Source organism: Hyperolius riggenbachi, chromosome 4 (assembly GCF_040937935.1).
Source record: "Hyperolius riggenbachi isolate aHypRig1 chromosome 4, aHypRig1.pri, whole genome shotgun sequence".
In the NCBI taxonomy this organism is placed as follows: Eukaryota; Metazoa; Chordata; class Amphibia; order Anura; family Hyperoliidae; genus Hyperolius; species Hyperolius riggenbachi.
Genome location: NC_090649.1, coordinates 37985516 through 38005845, shown reverse-complemented (window position 1 = coordinate 38005845; position 20330 = coordinate 37985516). Strand labels below are relative to the sequence as shown.

The following is a 20330-nucleotide window of genomic DNA, read 5'->3' as shown; positions in this document are numbered from 1 at the left end:
CAATGGCGTCCGCTGACTCGGCCCAGGCTTTGCTGCCCCCCTTTCTGCTGCATCACGACCACGTACAGCTGGGCGTCCTCTCCTTGGACGTGGAGCAGTCCCAGAAGTGGCTGAGGCAATTGAACTCCCTTTCCTCTTACCCCGCGAAACCCTGCCAGACATGTTGCTAGTAATGAATCACTGGATGCAGTGGGCACAGCAGTGGGCACTGAATATACAACTAGGTCACTGAAGGATGCAGTGGGCACAGTACAAGGTCACTGAAGGACGCAGTGGGCACAGCAGTGGGCACTGGATATACAACTAGGTCACTGAAGGATGCAGTGGGCACACAAGGATGTCACACTGTGTAATGAGATGCTCATATGCCAGCGAGCGAGCAGTGGGCACTGGGCACGGCACAAGGTCAGACAGAATGAATGAACAGCGCTGGCAGAGAGTGGCGGCGCCGGCGGTGTGACCAGTGCTGGGCCGAAATTACGCATTAGCGTAATTACGCATCGTAATTCACTACAAATGCACCGTAAGCGTTACGTGTAAGGTTACGGTATTACGCGTAATTAATTACGCGTAGACCGTGGGTTACGTTGTTACGCGTAACAAATTACGCGTAAGACAGTAAACTCCCATTGAAATTACACAGTCTGCCGTAATCGCGTAATATTACGCTCCCGTATAATATAAAAAAGCCGCCGACTTTAAGGGTTAATAGCAAAGCCCCCTTAAGTGCTAAGAGCCTCAAATTTGGAGAATATATTAAGGAGATCAGAAGGAATAAGAGGAAAATTTTTTTTTCAAAAAGACCTTATAGTTTTTGAGAAAATCGATGTTAAAGTTTCAAAGGAAAAATATATACATTTAAAAACCCGCCGACTTTAACGGTTAATAGCAAAGCCTGCTTAAAATTTAGGAACACCAAATTCACAGGGTATATTAAGGGGATCAGTGGGGATAAGAGGAAATTTTTTTTTTTCAAAAAGACCTTATAGTTTTTGAGAAAATCGATTTTTAAGTTTCAAGGGCAAAAATGTCTTTTTAATGCGGAAAATGTCAGTTTTTTTTGCACAGGTAACAATAGTGTTTTATTTTCATAGATTCCCCCAAGTGGGAAGAGTTTTACTTACTTCGTTCTGAGTGTGGGAAATATTAAAAAAAAACGACGTGGGGTTCCCCCTCCCAGACCTCTTTAACCCCTTGTCCCCCATGCAGACTGGGATAGCCAGAATGCGGAGCACCGGCCGCGTGGGGCTCCGCACCCTGACTATACCAGCCCGCATGGTCCATGGATTGGGGGGTCTCGGAAGGGGAGGGGCAGCCAAGCTTTCCCCTCCCCCTCCGAGCCCTTGTCCAATACAAGGACAAGGGGCTCTTCTCCACCTCCGATGGGCGGTGGAGGTGGAGGCCGCGATTTCCTGGGGGGGGGGGTTTCATGGTGGCATCGGGGAGTCCCCTTTAAAAAGGGGTCCCCCAGATGCCCACCCCCCCTCCCAGGAGAAATGAGTATAGAGGTACTTGTACCCCTTACCCATTTCCTTTAAGAGTTAAAAGTAAATAAACACACAAACACATAGAAAAAGTATTTTAATTGAACAAAAAACATAACCACGAAAAAAGTCCTTTAATATTTTTAATTAACCATTAATACTTACCTGTCCCTTTAAAAGCCATTTCCCACGCAATATCCTCGGAAATATACTAATCAGTTACAATGTAACAAAGTTTTTACTGTTATTTGTTATTATTTGTTACTTTGTAACTCCACCGCACCCGACGTCACTCGCCGCTCACCCGCCGGCCCCGCATACACTAACGCTAAGTCCCCGCCGGCTCCAGCCGTCCACTCCGCCCACACCTGTCACCCATATACATGCTGGCACCCATGGGTGCCAGCATGTATATAGGTGACATGTGGGAGAGGCGGGGAGGGCAGCGGAGCCGGCGGGGACTTAGCGTCCTGAACCCGACAGAGCTCTGAGCTATATAGCTCAGAGCTCTCGAAAGCATCTTTGTATTTGGGCTCCAAGGAGCCCCATTGGTCCTTAGCAGACCAATGGGGTTCCTTCTGATTTGACAGACAGAGCTGGGGCACTCTGATTGGCCTGCAATGTGTCACTTCCGCATAGTTTGACGCATTTCCGCAAACCACGACTTCAGCACCGGGTTTCACGAGCGTGAATGCGGATTTCTGTCCGCATTCACGCAAAGCCGAAGTAGATTTTCGTGGTTGAAAATCTATTCACGGATTTTCGTGTCCGAGGCGGAATGCATCAAAATGGTCGTGAATCCACGCGTAAGCGTGATCACGACCTGGCGGTGAGCACCAATAGATATTACCAGAGAGGGGAACTAGTTATAGACCCTAATGGACTCCTACATAGGTAGGGTTAGGGACAATCATGTTCCTGGGCTGATCATTGTTAGCTGTATAACCTGGGGGTTTGGACCATTTAATATTAGTTAGATAAGGAGACTTTTCCCCATACTTCTTTTATTTGAGAGATCTTTCTGCTCTACACAGACTTTTTTCAAAGTACATCTGGAAAAACAAGGCAGTAAGAATATCTTATAAAAAAATCACAAGGGATAAAAAATATGGGGGGCTGGCTGCACCGGACCTCTTTAAATACTACCAAGCTATACTATTAGGTAGAATGTTGGAGTGGAGGCAAGGAAAATGTAATAAAATATGGGTTATGATGGAATATGAGAGCGTGAATATGCAAGACGTATTGTCCTGGGACAAAATACGAATTAGGCGAGCAGTAAAGAGGACAGACCATTTATTACTTCCACTCTGAAAGCAATTTTAAATGATATTAAAAACAAAATCGCAGACCCCCCCCCCCCATTAGTGTTAATTCAAAATAGTTCAGAATTTGCCCCGGCAAGAGAACCAGGCAGGTTAAAAAAGAATAAATTAGAAGAAGACACAAGAATAATTGACCTAGTACAAGGAATAGCGCCAGCCACTAATTTTGGAAAGCTACAAATACAAAATTTTCTTGCAAGACTAAAAAAAATGCTGGATCAATAAGAGACAAATTGAATAAATTAGAATTTTTTTTTTTAGAGAAAGCGGTCCCTGAGAATATGCTATACTGGTTATATGACCATCTGGGGTCAATAAGGTATGAATACAGGACAATGTGGTACTGTGATAAATGGGAAAAGGAGCTTGGAGATAAATTAGATGATCTTGAATGGGATAAGATTATCTCATACATCTGGTTACCTAGAAACACTAGCATTCAGCTACTACAATTTAAAATCGTAACCAGATGGTACTTCACTCCTGAGAAACTATATCAAAGAAAATTAAAAGAAAACAACCACTGTTGGAAATGTGACGCTGAGATGGGGAATCTATCACACATGCTATGGCACTGCCCAATAATACGATCTTTTTGGGCAGTAGTAGAGCTATTTATAAAAAAAATATATTGTCTCAGATGGTGTTATAAATGCCATGGTAGCAATTTTCAGACTTACCGTATATACTCGCAAGCAAGCCGAATTTTGGACCCACAAAAAGTGGGTCAAAAGTTGGGGGGTCGGCTTGCTTGCGAGTGATGTGCCTAAGGGTCGTCGTCGCACCCCCCGCCCTCTCCCACCCGCTCTCCCCGCGGCCACTGCTATTACCTTAGCTCCGCGGCTTCCTATTCCCCTGTCCTGCTCTTAATTAAACAGCAGCTCGCCCCACGGTGGCTGCTGCGTGATGATGGAGGAAGTGCAGAGAGAGGTTCCCATAGTAACCAGTAAGCCGCTTTCTGCGACTTCCTCCATCATCACGCAGCAGCCACCGTGGCCGTGGGGCGAGCTGCTGTTTAAGAGCAGGACAGGGGAATAGGAAGCCGTGGAGCTAAGGTAATAGCAGCGGCCGCGGGGGGAGCGGGGGGGGGGACGCTAAACTCTCTATCCTGGGCATGATACTAGCTATCCTGGGTACAATACTAGCTATCCTGGGCACGATACTAGCTATCCTGGGCACTATACTAGCTATCCTGGGCACTATGCTAGCTATACTGGGCACTATACTAGCTATACTGGGCACTATACTAGCTATACTGGGCACGATACTAGCTATCCTGGGCACTATACTAGCTATCCTGGGCACTATACTAGCTATCCTGGGCACGATACTAGCTATACTGGGCACTATACTAGCTATACTGGGCATGATACTAGCTATCCTGGGCACTATTATAGCTATCCAGGGCACTATACTAGCTATCCTGGGCACTATCCTGGGCACGATACTAGCTATCCTGGGCACGATACTAGCTATCCTGGGCACTATACTAGCTATCTTGGGCACAATACTAGCTATCCTGGGCACTTTACTAGCTATACTGGGCACTATACTAGCTATCCTGGGCACTATACTGGGCACTATACTAGCTATACTGGGCACGATACTAGCTATCCTGGGCACTATACTAGCTATACTGGGCACTATACTAGCTATCCTGGGCACGATACTAGCGATCCTGGGCACTATACTAGCTATCCTGGGCACTATACTAGCTATCCTGGGCACTAGCACTATACTAGCTATCCTGGGCACTATCCTGGGCACGATACTAGCTATCCTGGGCACGATACTAGCTATCCTGGGCACTATACTAGCTATCCTGGTCACTATACTAGCTATCCTGGGCACTTTACTAACTATACTGAGGCACTACCTTCCCATACTGGGCACTATACTGGGACACACTGGGGGGGATCACGCGGCCAGCATTTCCTACCCCCGGCTTATATGAGGGTCAATCATTTTTTCCTGGTTTTTCAGGCAAAAGTTGGGGGGTCGGCTTATATGCGGGTCGGCTTGCTTACAAGTATATACGGTAGTCAAAAAGGGAAAAACAAGACAGTGGAAATTTATTATACAGTATATTCTTTCACTAGCATCAAAAACCATTATAGTAAGGAACTGGAAATCCACAAACAAACCCTTCAAAAAAGAATGGATACATTTATCATCACATTTGCTACTGACAGAGTCAGGGGAGGAGAGAGAATCGGAGGGTGAGCCATATAAAAACTTTCGGATAGCTAGAGAATTGTGGGAAAAGGCAAGGGAAAAATATAATGAGAGAGAGGAAAGAATAAAAAATATGGGATAGTAGGGCAGTCTTCGGTTGACCTGGCTGGCCCTCTGTTTTTTTTTTTTTCTGTTGCTTTTGGCCGTGGCCCCTGGGCGGATGTAGGGGGGGATCGGGTGTCTTTGACGTCGGATTTGATGGGATTGGATACATGGTTGCTTGGGCGAAGATTGGGAGAGAGAAAATGAATTGAAAGGAAGCGAATGGATGTAAGTAATGAATGGTTAGTGTGCAAGTCTAGGAGTTTGAATGAAACTTGGAGTACATCATTTGAAAGGTGTAATATGAATCTAGAGACTGGGGCCATTTCGACCCTTTGTCTCTTCTGTCTTTTTCCTTTGTTTTTATATACGATCAAGAATTAATAAATTATCAAATCATGATGCAAAATAAACCCAACACAAGAGAGCTTCGGTGAAGCACAATTATTCTAGTTGGGTACAGTACAAATATGTACGCTTCATTAATTCTAAGGAAGAAATAGCATTAATTCTTCCAAGTGTCTATTTCATATTGTCACATCTTTCATGTATTGTTTAGGGAGCTGAACAATACTAGGATTTGTGCAATAAAGGAGGAATTGTTTTATCCAGGGGCATAACTACAGGGGAACATCTCCTGCAGCCGCAGGGGGGCCCAGAGCTGCTAGGGACCCCAACTCTAAATTTTCTCCCTCTGACAAAGGAGTCCATCTTCCAGACAAGGTGTATTTGTAGCTACGCTTGTTATGGGTGTGAAGATCACAATGTTCATACTTTTTATGACCCTTGCAAGATGGGCCCCAGGTTTTGAGGGTCACCAGGGGTTAGCAATGGAATAGTGTTGGGCGAACAGTGTTCGCCACTGTTCGGGTTCTGCAGAACATCACCCTGTTCGGGTGATGTTCGAGTTCGGCCGAACACCTGACGGTGCTCGGCCAAACCGTTCGGCCACATGGCCGAACTAAGAGCGCATGGCCGAACGTTCCCCGAACTTTCGGCTAGCGCTGTGATTGGCCGAACGGGTCACGTGGTTCGGGCCCGAACGCGCTCTGATTGGCCGAACGGTCACGTGGTTCGGGTAAATAAATACCCAAACCACGTCATATCTCCGCCATTTGTCTGTGGGTTTAGCTTTGGGTAGGCAGGCAGGGTAGTTCGCTCTCCAGCCACGCTAGCCAGGGTCCCTGCCAGTCATTGTGTGTCGCTGCTGGGAACAGTAGTACACCGCTCGCTCAGCCACACTATATATAGCATTGTTTACTGCCACTGTGTACCTCGCTCAGCCACGCTATATATAGCATTGTGTTTTCTGACACTCTGTGTACACGGCTTAGCCTGGCTATATAGCATTGTGTGTACTGCCACTGTGCACCTCGCTCAGCTACGCTATATATAGCATTGTGTTTTCTGACACTCTGTGTACACGGCTTAGCCTGACTATATAGCATTGTGTGTACTGCCACTGTGTACCTCGCTCAGCCACGCTATATATAGCATTGTGTTTACTGCCACTCTGTGTACACGGCTCAGCCAGACTATATAGCATTGTGTGTACTGCCACTGTGCACCTCGCTCAGCCACGCTATATATAGCATTGTGTTTTCTGACACTCTGTGTACACGGCTTAGCCTGACTATATAGCATTGTGTGTACTGCCACTGTGCACCTCGCTCAGCTACGCTATATATAGCATTGTGTTTACTGCCACTCTGTGTACACCGCTCAGCCAGACTATATACCATTGTTTACTGACACTCTGTGTACACCGCTCAGCCAGACTATATAGCATTGTGTGTACTGCCACTGTGTACCTCGCTCAGCCACGCTATATATAGCATTGTTTACTGACACTCTGTGTACACGGCTCAGCCAGACTATATAGCATTGTGTGTACTGCCACTCTGTGTACACGGCTCAGCCAGACTATATAGCATTGTGTGTACTGCCACTCTGTGTACACCGCTCAGCCAGACTATATAGCATTGTGTGTACTGCCACTCTGTGTACACGGCTCAGCCAGACTATATAGCATTGTGTGTACTGCCACTCTGTGTACACCGCTCAGCCAGACTATATAGCATTGCGTACTCTGCCAGTCAGTGTGTATATTGCTGGGATCAGTAATACTCCACTCACCGCCAACCACTATATGAGCTCACCATGAGTTCCTCAGAGACCTCCGCTGTGAGCAGCACTCCCAACAACAGCAACAGCCAACGCCCCACGCAAGCTATAACATCCACCCCAGCAGCCAGTGGTCAGCAGCAGCCCTCTCCGGAGGAGAATGTTGTGTCCATCGGTCCGTCGCCAGAACGATTAATGAGGGCTGCCATTGAGGAGATGATGGGGCCTGATGTGCAGGAGGAGGTCTGGCTCAGGCCAGCATCCCAAGTTAATGTTGAGGACGATGAGGGGTCTGTGTCTGGGGATGTTGGGGTGGCAGAGGTGGTGGGTGGGTCAGACTCGGGAGAAGAGTTGTATGATGAGGATGATGATCGGGACCATCTGTATGTGCCTCAGAGTCCGACCCCGGAAAACATGTTGTATCGTGTGTTTAGGTACTAAAATCTGCGTTCCCACATCCCAGTACTGCCCGCAGTGCCCGGGTCCACGGATCCATATAATTTTTTGGGCAGCACTATCAAACTGTGGTACTATGAGTGAGTTGCCATGGTCCTTCTGTGCTGCCTGTCACACTCACATCTGCCTGCAGATGGATTGTTCAACACAGCTACGCCATCTGACATGTAGTCCTGGACCTTGACCATCTTCTCCAGGCGATTGGTGTTGGAGGACGTGGAACTGCCCGATTGCTGTTCTGTGGGCTGCTGCATGGGTGTCAGAAAATGTTCCCACTCCAAGGACACTGCCAATACCATTCCCTTTTCGGCACTAGCAGCAGCTTGTGTTCTTTGCTGCCCTCCTGGTCCTCCTGGGTTTGCTGAAGTCAGTCTGTCGGCGTACAACTGGCTAGAGAAGGAGGAGGATGTCAATCTCCTCTCTAAAGTCTCCATCCTCAAGGGCCTGCTGGAATTGTTCCATTTTTGACCTGTCTGACACTTTGACACTTTCTTCAATCAGTTTTTTAACATTGTGTTTGTATAAACTGGGTATAAACCCAGTAATTGGTGTTGTCCAGATTCCAGAATAATGAATAATAATGAATAGTGAATAATGCACGAGCCGCGTTCAATGCAGTCTAGCATGAATTGAGCCATGTGTGCCAGAGAGTCCTGCCAGACTCCTCTGTCTTCATGTTCTTGTAAGCGTTGTGATTGTTGTGATGCACCATATTCGTCACCAGCATCACTTTCTTCCTCTTCTGCTGTCCTTTCCCGCTAAATTGTGGAAGTCCAACGTGCACCGCTCTGTCCCTCGGCAGTGGGGGCATCCAATTCCTGCTCCAACTCCAGCTGTTCCTCGTCCTGTTCTTTGTCATAGCTGGGACCAGCGTTTCCTGAGGCAGGTTGCCTGATGTTGGTATCATCACGCTGATCGTTTTCATCTTCAGAATCCCCCACTTGCATCATGCCAGCGGTTTCCATCTTCAACATTGATTTCTTCAGTAAACACAGCAGTGGTATTGTAATGCTGACTGTAGAGTTGTCACTGCTCAGTCACGCAACGTGGATTGCTCAAAATTTTGGAGGACTTGGCAGAGATCCAACATGGTGGCCCAATCAGATCCACAGAAGCTTGGTAGCTACTAGCTGCTGGAATGCGCCTCGGCACTGCGCAAAAGCGTGCTAGCATGTGCAGCGTAGAATTCCAGCGCGTAGGCAGGGACATCACCCAGCGAGCGATGGTGCGCTAGATTGAAGCGCTCCTGCATCTCTTGGTGAGTCCTTCAGAAGCGGTACTGGACTTTTAACAATGTTTTTTTTTTTTTCCTTCAACAGAAGATCTGCCACGTTGGAGTGAGGAGGACGCCGCCGACCCCGACACCAAGCTGAACCCCGGCGAACTCCAAGCAGAGGATCTTCAGGAACCCTCAAGGCTTTGAGCAAGCTGAGGAGGATCAGCAGTCCCGACGAGACCTCTCCTCATATGCGACTGAGTGCAGTGGAGCTCCCCAGAACAACCTCTCAGTTGTCACTTTGTCACTGGTCACTTTGTCACTTTGTCACTTTGTCATTTTGTCAGTTGTCACTTTGTCACTGGTCACTTTGTCACTTGTCACTTTGTCATTTTGTCACTTGTCACTTTGTCACTTGTCACTTCTCACTTTGTCACTTGTCACTTTGTCATTTTGTCACTTGTCACTTTGTCACTTGTCACTTCTAACTTTGTCACTTGTCACTTTGTCATTTTGTGACTTGTCACTTTGTCACTTGTCACTTTGTCATTTTGTCACTTTGTCATTTTGTCACTTTGTCACTGGTCACTTTGTCACTTGTCACTTGGTCACTTGTCCAGATGATCTCGGTACACCTCCTGAGATTCAAATTCCTGCACACATTGCTCTGGGATTTGGGTGTGATGAATGATGCATCTAACTGGCCACCGGAGGCAATTAAGGCCTTCAAAACATTGAAAGCAGCTTTCTGTTCCGCCCCCATTTTGCGTCATGTTGAGTTGTTGACGTCATGTTCATCCTCGGCCTCGCCTTGCATTTCAGTGTGAGGTGCATTTTCCACAGAAAAAGGTTGTGAATCCGGGCACAACATTTGTGGCTGTTCCATTGACCTTTCACAGGTAGAAGATTGTGGGGGTGGGAATAGCTCCTCCGAATAGCCCATTGTGTCCTGAAAACTACTCATTGCATTGCTTTGCGCACACATTTTTTTGTCCTCATGCAAGGCCTGAGTTGCACCTGAAAGCGTGGCCTTCTCCTCCTGCGCCTCCTCCTGTTCCATCACGTCTGCTGCTGCTGGGTTAGCGTTGACGCCCGGTCCCTGTTTATTGAACCTCTTATCTTTATTACATTTATGACTGCATGGCGGTAAAAAGCATGCTATCCGCACGCTTCTTGTCCTCATGCAAGGCCTGGGTTGTTGTGTCTCAAAAAGCATGGCCTTCTCCTCCTGCGCCTGCTCCTGTTCCATCACGTGTGCTGCTGCTGCTGGGTTAGCGTTACCGGTCCCTTTTCCTGGAACCTCTTCTCTGTATTACATTTATGACTGCATGGCGACAAAAAGCATGTTACCTGTGCAAAGAAACATGACATTTTCCACATTTAAAAGACAGTTTTTCCTTTGAAACTTTACAATCAATTTTCTCAAAAACTATAAGCTCTTTTTCAAATATTTTTTTTCCTCTTGTACCCACTCCCAAGGTGCACATACCCTGCTAATTTGGGGTATGTAGCATGTAAGGAAGCTTTACAAAGCACGAAAGTTCGGGTCCCCATTGACTTCCATTATGTTCGGAGTTCGGCGCGAACACCCGAACATCGCGGCGATGTTCGGCGAACGTTCGCGAACCCGAACATATAGGTGTTTGCCCAACACTACAATGGAAGGGGTGGGAACATTGGGTGCCCATCACAGTTGTGCTGGAGGTGCCTATGATTCATAGTTACACCTGCGGTTTGGCCTGTTACATGTTTACACAAATAAATTTGGGGTTTATGGTTCCTAAAATGTTTCAACAAGTTCTCATCTGTTTATATTTCATTAACACAGATGAAAATGTTGCCCTGAAAGGTCAAGCAGCTCAGTCCTCTACCTACAATATTGACAATGCTGCCAATAAAGCTATTGATGGAAACTTGGACTCCAACTTTCTTTCTGGTTCTTGCGCCTGCACCAACAATGATGTCTCCCCCTGGTGGAGGGTGGACTTACTGCAGCCCTGCAAAATCTCCAAAGTCATAATCACCAACAGAGGAGACTGCTGCTGGGATCGGCTGGCCGGTGCCAGTATCCTTATCGGGAACTCTACAGAAAACAATGGAAATAATAATCCAAGGTAATGTTTACTATTTGTGTAACTTTTATTTTACATAAGGATAAAGCAGGTGTGTATCTACAAACTGTGGTGCTTCACTTACTTAACCTCCTTAGCGGTAATCCCGATTTTAGCCCGGGGTAAGCCAGCCACGGAGGATTTCTCAGCCCCTGGTTGGCTCCATGCCAATTCACTGCTACCTGCCGCGTTAGAGGCCCCCCCAGAGACCCCTTGCGCAGCCTGGCCAATCACTGCCAGGCTTTGCTAAGGGTGGTTTGAGACTCCACCAGACACCATGACATGGATGACGTCATCCCGATCGTCGCCATGGGAACGGGTAAGCCAAACAGGAAATCCCATTCTGAACAGGATTTCCTGTTTGCTCTGATCGACGGAGGCAATCGGAAGGGGTGGGAGGATGCCGCTGCACAGCGGCTATCATGTAGCTAGCGCTAGGCTAGCTTCATGATTTAAAAAAAAAAAAAAATTAAAAAGTGCTGCGCCGCCACCCTGGTGGATTTAATAGAACGCCAGGGGGTTAAGGCCCCAGGTAAAATGTATTATTGATATTAGTAATAAAAGAAGTTTTATGTTGCTGCATTCTGTAGTCTCAGAGGCTCGGGAAAAGAGGTGGGTTTTTAGCTTATTCTGAACCCCTCTGTGACTGCCTAACGCAGGATGGCGACCACAGAGTGGCTCCATTGTTCCTCGATCATGCGCCAGCAAGGGATATCGTGATGCGGAAGATTTAAAGGGGATAACGGTCAGATGCTGTATTGTTGTGTGATGGGACAATAAAAGTGCAAGTTCCTTAACCTGGTCTGTGTGCGGAATTTTCTTCATGATCTATTAACTATCAAGGGACCCCAACAACCCATCCCTGTGTTAGGTAGCCTGATGTGTGTCCCAGAATTACTAATGAAGATGAGTCCCCAAGTAATATTAGATAGCCAGAGGTAGTGACAAGTATTATATAGCCAGATGTGCCCCTCAATATTAGGGAGCCAGATGTGCCCGCAGTAATTGGACACAAAGGTGCCCCCTAGTATCACGTAGCCTGAAGTGCAACCCAGTATTAGGTAGGCTGAGGCGCACCCCAGTATTATCTAATCAGATGTGGTCTCTAGCATTTGGTAGCCACATATGCACCTAGTGTTAGGTAGCCAGACATGCCCCAAGTATTGGGTAGCCAAAGATGCCCCCAGTATCACGTGGCCTAAGATACAACCCAATATTAGGTAGCCCAAAGTGCACCCAAGTATTATGTAGCCAGATGTGCCCCCAGTATTAGGTATCCAGGTGTGCTCTCCAGTTTTAGGTAGCCAGATGTGCCCCGCAGTATTACGCAGCCTGTGGGGCACTCTAGTTTTAGGTAGCCAGATGTGCCCCGCAGTATTATGTAGCCTGTGGTGCATGCTAGTATTAGGTAGCCAGATGTGCCCCGCAGTATTATGTAGCCTGTGGTGCATGCTAGTATTAGGTAGCCAGATGTGCCCCGCAGTATTATGTAGCCTGTGGTGCATGCTAGTTTTAGGTAGCCAGATGTGCCCCGCAGTATTACGCAGCCTGTGGGACACTCTAGTTTTAGGTAGCCAGATGTGCCCCGCAGTATTATGTAGCCTGTGGTGCATGCTAGTATTAGGTAGCCAGATGTGCCCCACAGTATTATGTAGCCTGTGGTGCACTCTAGTATTAGGTAGCCAGATGTGCCCCGAAGTATTATGTAGCCTGTGGTGCATGCTAGTATTAGGTAGCCAGATGTGCCCCGCAGTATTATGTAGCCTGTGGGACACTCTAGTATTAGGTAGCCAGATGTGCCCCGCAGTATTATGTAGCCTGTGGGACACTCTAGTATTAGGTAGCCAGATGTGCCCCGCAGTATTATGTAGCCTGTGGGGCACTCTAGTATTAGGTAGCCAGATGTGCCCCGCAGTATTACGTAGCCTGTGGGGCACTCTAGTATTAGGTAACCAGAGGCAGCACCTAAGGAGGTCACATTGGCAACCCTATCTGCACTTACTACACATCCTTTTATTGTCTTCCCTTTGCTATGTTGTTACAGCTGTGCAGTGATCTCCTACATACAGAACAGTGGCGCTCTGACCTTCCAGTGTAACAATATGGTTGGACAATATGTGAACATCGTCATCTTTGGGCAGCACCAATTCCTCCAGCTGTGTGAAGTTCAGGTGTTTGGGGTGCCGGCTGGTAAGTTGTGTTCGTCCTCGGATAATAATGGACCTATAGCTTCTGGAAGTGGCTAATTAAATACCGTACATTATATTCAATGCATGGTAAAAATCATTTTTTTTTTTTGTAACATGAATTTTATTGAGTTTTGAACGTTTAAACAAATCATTGACACAGAGACTTAGATCAACGAATGGGAACAGCGTTCTATATATTAATCTGTCCTCTAACAGGCCACAACGAGTACCCGTGCAGGAATGAGTGGCACCAGTACACGGCAGTGGACACATATTTACGCCCCTGTGCAGAAACTGAAGTCCTGTGGGGCGTAGATATACTGCCACAAACTGATGTAATTGTTCACTGCCACTAATGATTTATAGCCAGGCAGTCACGTCAGTAGCTTTCCCTTTCCGACGCCAATGCAGGACTATACCATTGTATAGTAGGGAGGCATCTGTTATTGATGGTAAGAGCTGCCGTTATTTGAATCCCCTCTGGGCAGCTTATTTACCTTTCTCCGCCTTGTAACTGCACTAATGTGCAGTTACTCTGCTCACAGCAGCTGCCGTACAGCGTAGAACGCAGCCTCCTCCGTACAGCGCTGGCTGTGTGCGCTGTGTGGTGATTCGATGCCCAGCCGCCAAGGACCCCTTTCACTAAGCTGGCAATGAAACGGACACCTATTGTTGTCTGTTTCTATGGCAACCCGATCGGCTTCTGCACTGCGTAGTCCTTGGTGGCCGGGCAGTGAATCACCACACAGCGCACACAGCCAACGATGTACGGAGGAGGCTGTGTCCTAAGCTTTATGGCAGCTGCTGTGAGCAGAGTAACTGCACATTAGTGCAGTTACAAGGCGGAGAAAGGTAAATAAGCTTCCCAGAGGGGATTCAAATAACGGCAGCTCTTACCATCAATAACAGATGCCTCCCTACTATACAATGGTATAGTCCTGCATTGGCGTCGGAAAGGGAAAGCTACTGACGTGACTGCCTGGCTATAAATCATTAGTGGCAGTGAACAATTACATTTATATTGGACTATATACTGTGCCATAACATTACTACAAAGAGACATATGTATGTTAAAGGGTCTGAAAAAGATCAAATTAGCAATAGTGCCCCTTTAATGCCGCCCAGTATTTCAGTGGCAGCAGGATGAGCCGTTATTCAGCTCTCCCCGCGCCCAGCTGACTGAGTGATGGGATAATGTTATAACATACACATGGGCATACGCATGGGGTGTTTTTCACATTCTTGCTATGCTATAGTAACTTGCAGTAGTTTGCATTACATAGTTTGCATTACATACACAGATTTGAGGGTTTTTGTATCTATTTAACCACCACAAATCCTATTTTAAAATTTGAAATGAACAACTGCTGATATAAGTTATAGCCACATGCTTGCTTCCCGGCAGTCTAAGCAGAGAGACACAACTAACATTAACATTTAATCTGGGATAGAAGGAAGACGCTCGCATTGCATTTCTAAGAAAGTTATATAGCATTCATTTTTTCCAAGTTTCTTTTTCTATACTGCCAGAAATCATGGGGCCCCCTTGTGAAAATTTGGATGACCCCCACCAGGGGCCCACTCGGGTCCATTTAGGGGGGCAGGAGGGATCACAGCATGAGGGGAGAGCATGGCCACCTACATCAGCGGGGATGGGGGACCACTCCCCCTCACCTCGGGCTCTCCTCTCAGTGCCCCTTCCAGCATCAATCACTGGCAGCAGCAGAGGGCAGGAACACATACCTCCATGTGCTTCACCGCGGAGGTCCGATTTCTAAGTGCATCACGCTACTTCCTGATAAACAGGAAGTAGTGTGAGACACTTTGAGAGCGGAACCTGCGCCGGTGCGCAGAGAGGCCCCAGAGCCCCCCGCGGGTGCAGGGGCTTCAGCCACTATTGTTATGTCACTGTATACTGCCCATATTTTCATATATAGAAAGTGCCCAACTTATGAAAACATGCCAATACGGACGACTCGCCAACCCGTCACTATGACATCATCTTGGCACCTGCTCCCTGTCCTGCGCTCTCCCAGGCCAGGTTATACTGCAGTATGTGCAGCGGAAGCACCGCTTCTCTCACCTGCTCCAGGCACCTCTAGTGATGAGCGACCTCCTCTCACCCTGTAGTGCTGGCCCTTCCTCCTGTATGTCATGTATAATTACACAACACAGGAGAAGATGGCACTAGGATAGGCATTCAAGGTGTGAAGAAGTCTCTCATCACTGGAGATGCCCAGAGCAGGTGAGAGAAGGGGTGCGTCTGCTAAGCATAGTCTCCACTGCAGTATAACCTGGGCTGGGGGAGCATAGGAGGGGAGGACAAAAGGAGGCAAAAAAGGGGGACCGGAGGACAGAGGTAGCACAACACAGAGGAGGGGCATAGGTGGAACATATGGGGACACTGAGGGCATAGGGGAGTGGAAAGAGGCACAGGGATAAAGAGGTGACACAATGGGGGGCAGAAGTGACAAAGAGGAGCATATAAAAAAAGACGGCCTAAAAATGTGGGTGCTCAGGAAAGGAGATAGTAGAATATTGGTAAATTTACCAATATTCTACTGTTTTCTAGAAAAAGATGAAAGTAAGATGTCAGTAATTAATACTGATATTTTACTACAGTTAAACGTAACCCTAATCTTACACTGAGCACACTCACTACCGATGCCTAACCTTAACCAGCCCCCTACAGCTTACCTTAACCACCGCCCACATGGCTGACCTTAACCACCCACAGCTAACTTTAACCACCGCCCACATGGCTGACCTTGACCATCCCCAACAGCTAACCTTAACACCACATAACTTGGCTAACCTTAACTAACCCCGCCCCCCAAGGCTAACTTTAACCAATCCCCCATCAGAGCTAACCTTTACCAACACCCCCCCCCCCAAATAACATTGACCAACCCCCCACTGATATTTAAAATGGGGCTTATGGCTGCGCCCTATCCTTCAGCCTTCCAGATGGAAAATGGAAAGAGGAACAGAGATGACAAAGAGGGGGACAATGGAGGCATGGGGGCAACAGAGGTGGCACAAAGGTAGACACTGGAGATGCAGGGGGCAAAGAGGATGTACAGTGAAGAGAGAAAACCCAATGTTTTGACTTATGGACAGATTCAAGATGTAAGCAAACCTACAGTCCCATCTTGTTTATCCAGGGCTACCGATATTATGTTGGGTGCTGAACACAACTGCTAGGATTTGTGCTATGAAGGTGGTATAGTTTGCCCTGTTACATGTTTACACAAATAAAGTTGGGGTTTTTGGTTTCCAAAAAATATTTATTTTTCACCTGCTTATTTTATTAATGTAGGTGGAAATGTTGCCCTCAAAGGTCAAGCAGTACAGTCCTCTACCTACAATGCTGTAAGTACTGCCAATAAAGCCATTGATGGAAACTTGGACTCCAACTTCGCTTCTGGCACCTGTGCCTGCACCAACAATGATGTCTCCCCCTGGTGGAGAGTGGACTTACTGCAGCCCCATAAAATCTCCAAAGTCGTCATCACCAACAGAGCGGACTGCTGCTGGGATCGGCTGGCCGGTGCCAGTATCCTTATCGGGAACTCTTTAGAAAACAATGGAAATAATAATCCAAGGTAATGTTTACTATTTGTGTAATGTTTTTTACTTAAAGAGAACCCGAGGTGGGTTTGAAGAATATTATCTGCATACAGAGGCTGAAACTGCCTATACAGCCCAGCCTCTGTTGCTATCCCAAACCCCCCTAAGGTCCCCCTGCACTCTGCAATCCCTCATAAATCACAGCCACGCTGCTGACAAACAGCTTGTCAGAGCTGGCTGTGTTTATCTCTATAGTGTCAGTCTGCTGCTCTCCCCGCCTCCTGCAGAACTCCAGTCCCCGCCTGCATCCCTTCCCTCCATGCTGATTGGAGGGAAGGGACGGGGGCAGGGACCGGAGCTATGCAGGAGGCAGGGGAGCAGCTGAGACTGACACTACAGATGTAAACACAGCCTCACAGCACGGCTGTGATTTATGAGGGATTGCAGAGTGCAGACGGACCTTAGTGGGGTTTGGGATAGCAACAGAGGCTGGGCTGTATAGGCAGATCCAGCCTCTGTATGCAGATAACATTCTTTAAACACACCTCGGGTTCTCTTTAAGGATAAAGCAGGTATGTATCTACAAACTATAGGGCCTTACTTGCCTAAGGCCCCAGTTAATCCATATTAATGATAGTACTAATAAGAAAAGTATTTTTATGTCACTTTTCTTCCTGCGTTCTGTAGTCTCAAAGGTTCGGGGAAATAGGTTAAGCCCCTGCAGCCCCAGAGGGACCAGAGCGATCAGGGAAGCCCAACTGCTAAACTTCCCTTCCACCAATACAGGGTCCATCCTTTAGGTCAGGTGTTTTGTGGCTACACTTTTATGGGTGTGAAGATAATGATGGCCACACTTGTTTTATGGCCCTGGCAAGATAGGCACCAGGCTGTGAGGGTCACCAAGGAGAGGCCAGGGAAAGAATGTGAACATTAGGGGGCACCATCAAAGCTTTGCTGGGGGGGGGGGCATGATGTGCAGTTACACCACGGGGAGGGAGTATGGGAAAGGAATAGACCGAAGTCCTAATTGAGCCCATAAAAACCATTTAGGTGCACCTCAAATAGTATTAGATAGAAAGTGAAGCCCCCCATATTAGGTAACCAGATGTGCCCCTTAAGGTAGCCAGAGGTGCACCCCCAAATAGTATTAGATAGACAGAGGAAGACCCCAGTATTAGGTAAACAAATGTGGTCTCCAGTAAAAACAACTCAAGGTGCATCCCAGTGTTCCCAACTCAAGGTGCCCACAGTATGATGTAGCCAGATGTGCCCCAAAATAGTATTAGGGAGACAGATGCTGCCCCTAGTATTATAGAGCCTGAAATATGCCTAAGTATTCAGCATGTGGTGACACATATTATGTACCCCTCAGTATCAGGTATCCAGGTGTGGTCTCCAGTTTTAGGTAGCCAGATGTGCCCCGCAGTATTATGTAGCCTGTGGTGCACTCTAGTATTAGGTAGCCAGATGTGCCCTGCAGTATTATGTAGCCTGTGGTGCATGCTAGTATTAGGTAGCCAGATGTGCCCCGCAGCATTATGTAGCCTGTGGTGCACTCTAGTATTAGGTAGCCAGATGTGCCCTGCAGTATTATGTAGCCTGTGGTGCATGCTAGTATTAGGTAGCCAGATGTGCCCCGCAGCATTATGTAGCCTGTGGTGCATGCTAGTATTAGGTAGCCAGATGTGCCCCGCAGCATTATGTAGCCTGTGGTGCATGCTAGTATTAGGTAGCCAGATGTGCCCCGCAGTATTATGTAGCCTGTGGGGCACTCTAGTATTAGGTAGCCAGATGTGCCCTGCAGTATTATGTAGCCTGTGGTGCATGCTAGTATTAGGTAGCCAGATGTGCCCCGCAGCATTATGTAGCCTGTGGGGCACTCTAGTATTAGGTAGCCAGATGTGCTCCGCAGTATTACGTAGCCTGTGGTGCATGCTAGTATTAGGTAGCCAGATGTGCCCCGCAGTATTATGTAGCCTGTGGGGCACTCTAGTATTAGGTAGCCAGATGTGCCCTGCAGTATTATGTAGCCTGTGGTGCATGCTAGTATTAGGTAGCCAGATGTGCCCCGCAGCATTATGTAGCCTGTGGGGCACTCTAGTATTAGGTAGCCAGATGTGCTCCGCAGTATTACGTAGCCTGTGGTGCATGCTAGTATTAGGTAGCCAGATGTGCCCCGCAGTATTATGTAGCCTGTGGGGCACTCTAGTATTAGGTAGCCAGATGTGCCCCGCAGAATTACGTAGCCTGTGGGGCACTCTAGTATTAGGTAGCCAGAGGCAGCCCCTAAGGAGGTCACATTGGCAACCCTATCTGCACTTACTACACATCCTTTTATTGTCTTCCCTTTGCTATGTTGTTACAGCTGTGCAGTGATCTCCTCCATACAGAACAGTAGCGCTCTGACCTTCCAGTGTAACTATATGGTTGGACAATATGTGAACATCATCATCTTTGGGCAGCACCAATTCCTCCAGCTGTGTGAAGTTCAGGTGTTTGGGGTGCCCTATGGTAAGTTGTGTTCGTCCTCGGATAATAATGGACCTATAGCTGCTGGAAGTGGCTAATTAAATATTGTACAATACATTATATTCAATGCATGGTAAAAATATATATTTTTTTGTAACTTGAATTTTATTGAGTTTTGAAAGTTGATATGTTTCATATCGGAATGGTGTACCAGAGGTGGCATCAGTATTAAAAAAGAACTATGTCTAGAGAAAAGGAGACCTACAGATATGTTGTGGAGGATATTACCAGAGAGGGGAACTAGTCATAGACCCTAATGGACTCCTACATGGGTAGGGTTAGGGACAATCATGTTCCTGGGCTGATCATTGTTAGCTGTATAACCTGGGGGTTTGGACCATTTAATATTAGTTAGATAAGGAGACTTTTCCCCATACTTCTTTTATTTAGGGGATCTTTCTGCTCTACACAGACTTTTTTCAAAGCACATCTGGAAAAACAAGGCAGTAAGAATATCTTATAAAAAAATCACAAGGGATACAAAATATGGGGGGCTGGACCTCTTTAAATACCACCAAGATATACTATTAGGTAAAATGTTGGAGTGGAGGCAAGGAAAATGTAATAAAATATGGGTTATGATGGAATATGAGAGTGTGAATATGCAAGACGTATTGTTCTGGGACAAAATACGAATCAGGCGAGCAGTAAAGAGGACAGACCATTTATTACTCCCACTCTGAAAGCAATTTTAAATTATATTAAAAACAAAATTGCAGACACCCCTCCCCCCCCCCCCCCATTAGTGTTAATTCAAAATAATTCAGAATTTGCCCCGGCAAGAGAACCAGGCTGGTTAAAAAAGAATAAATTAGAAGAAGACACAAGAATAATTGACCTAGTACAAGGAATAACGCCAGCCACTAATTTTGGAAAGCTACAAATACAAAACTTTCTTGCAAGACTAAAAAAAATGCTGGATCAATAAGAGACAAATTGAATAAATTCGAATTTTTTGTTTAGAGAAAGCGGTCCCTGAGAATATGCTATATAGAGATGTCGCAAACGGTTCCAGGCGAACTTTGGGGGTTCGCGTTCGCCTGCATTAG

General features: G+C 46.9%; 1 protein-coding gene across 1 annotated transcript in view; it reads left to right on the top strand.

Moving 5' to 3' along the window:
- Positions 1–19175: 19175 nt before the first annotated feature.
- The window catches only part of LOC137504622 (uncharacterized), an 80287-nt gene continuing 79132 nt past the window's right edge, over positions 19176–20330 (top strand). The window contains exon 1 of the mRNA XM_068233204.1: positions 19176–19263. Within this exon, the coding sequence (XP_068089305.1) occupies positions 19176–19263 (88 nt within the window). The remainder of the gene's footprint in view (positions 19264–20330) is intronic.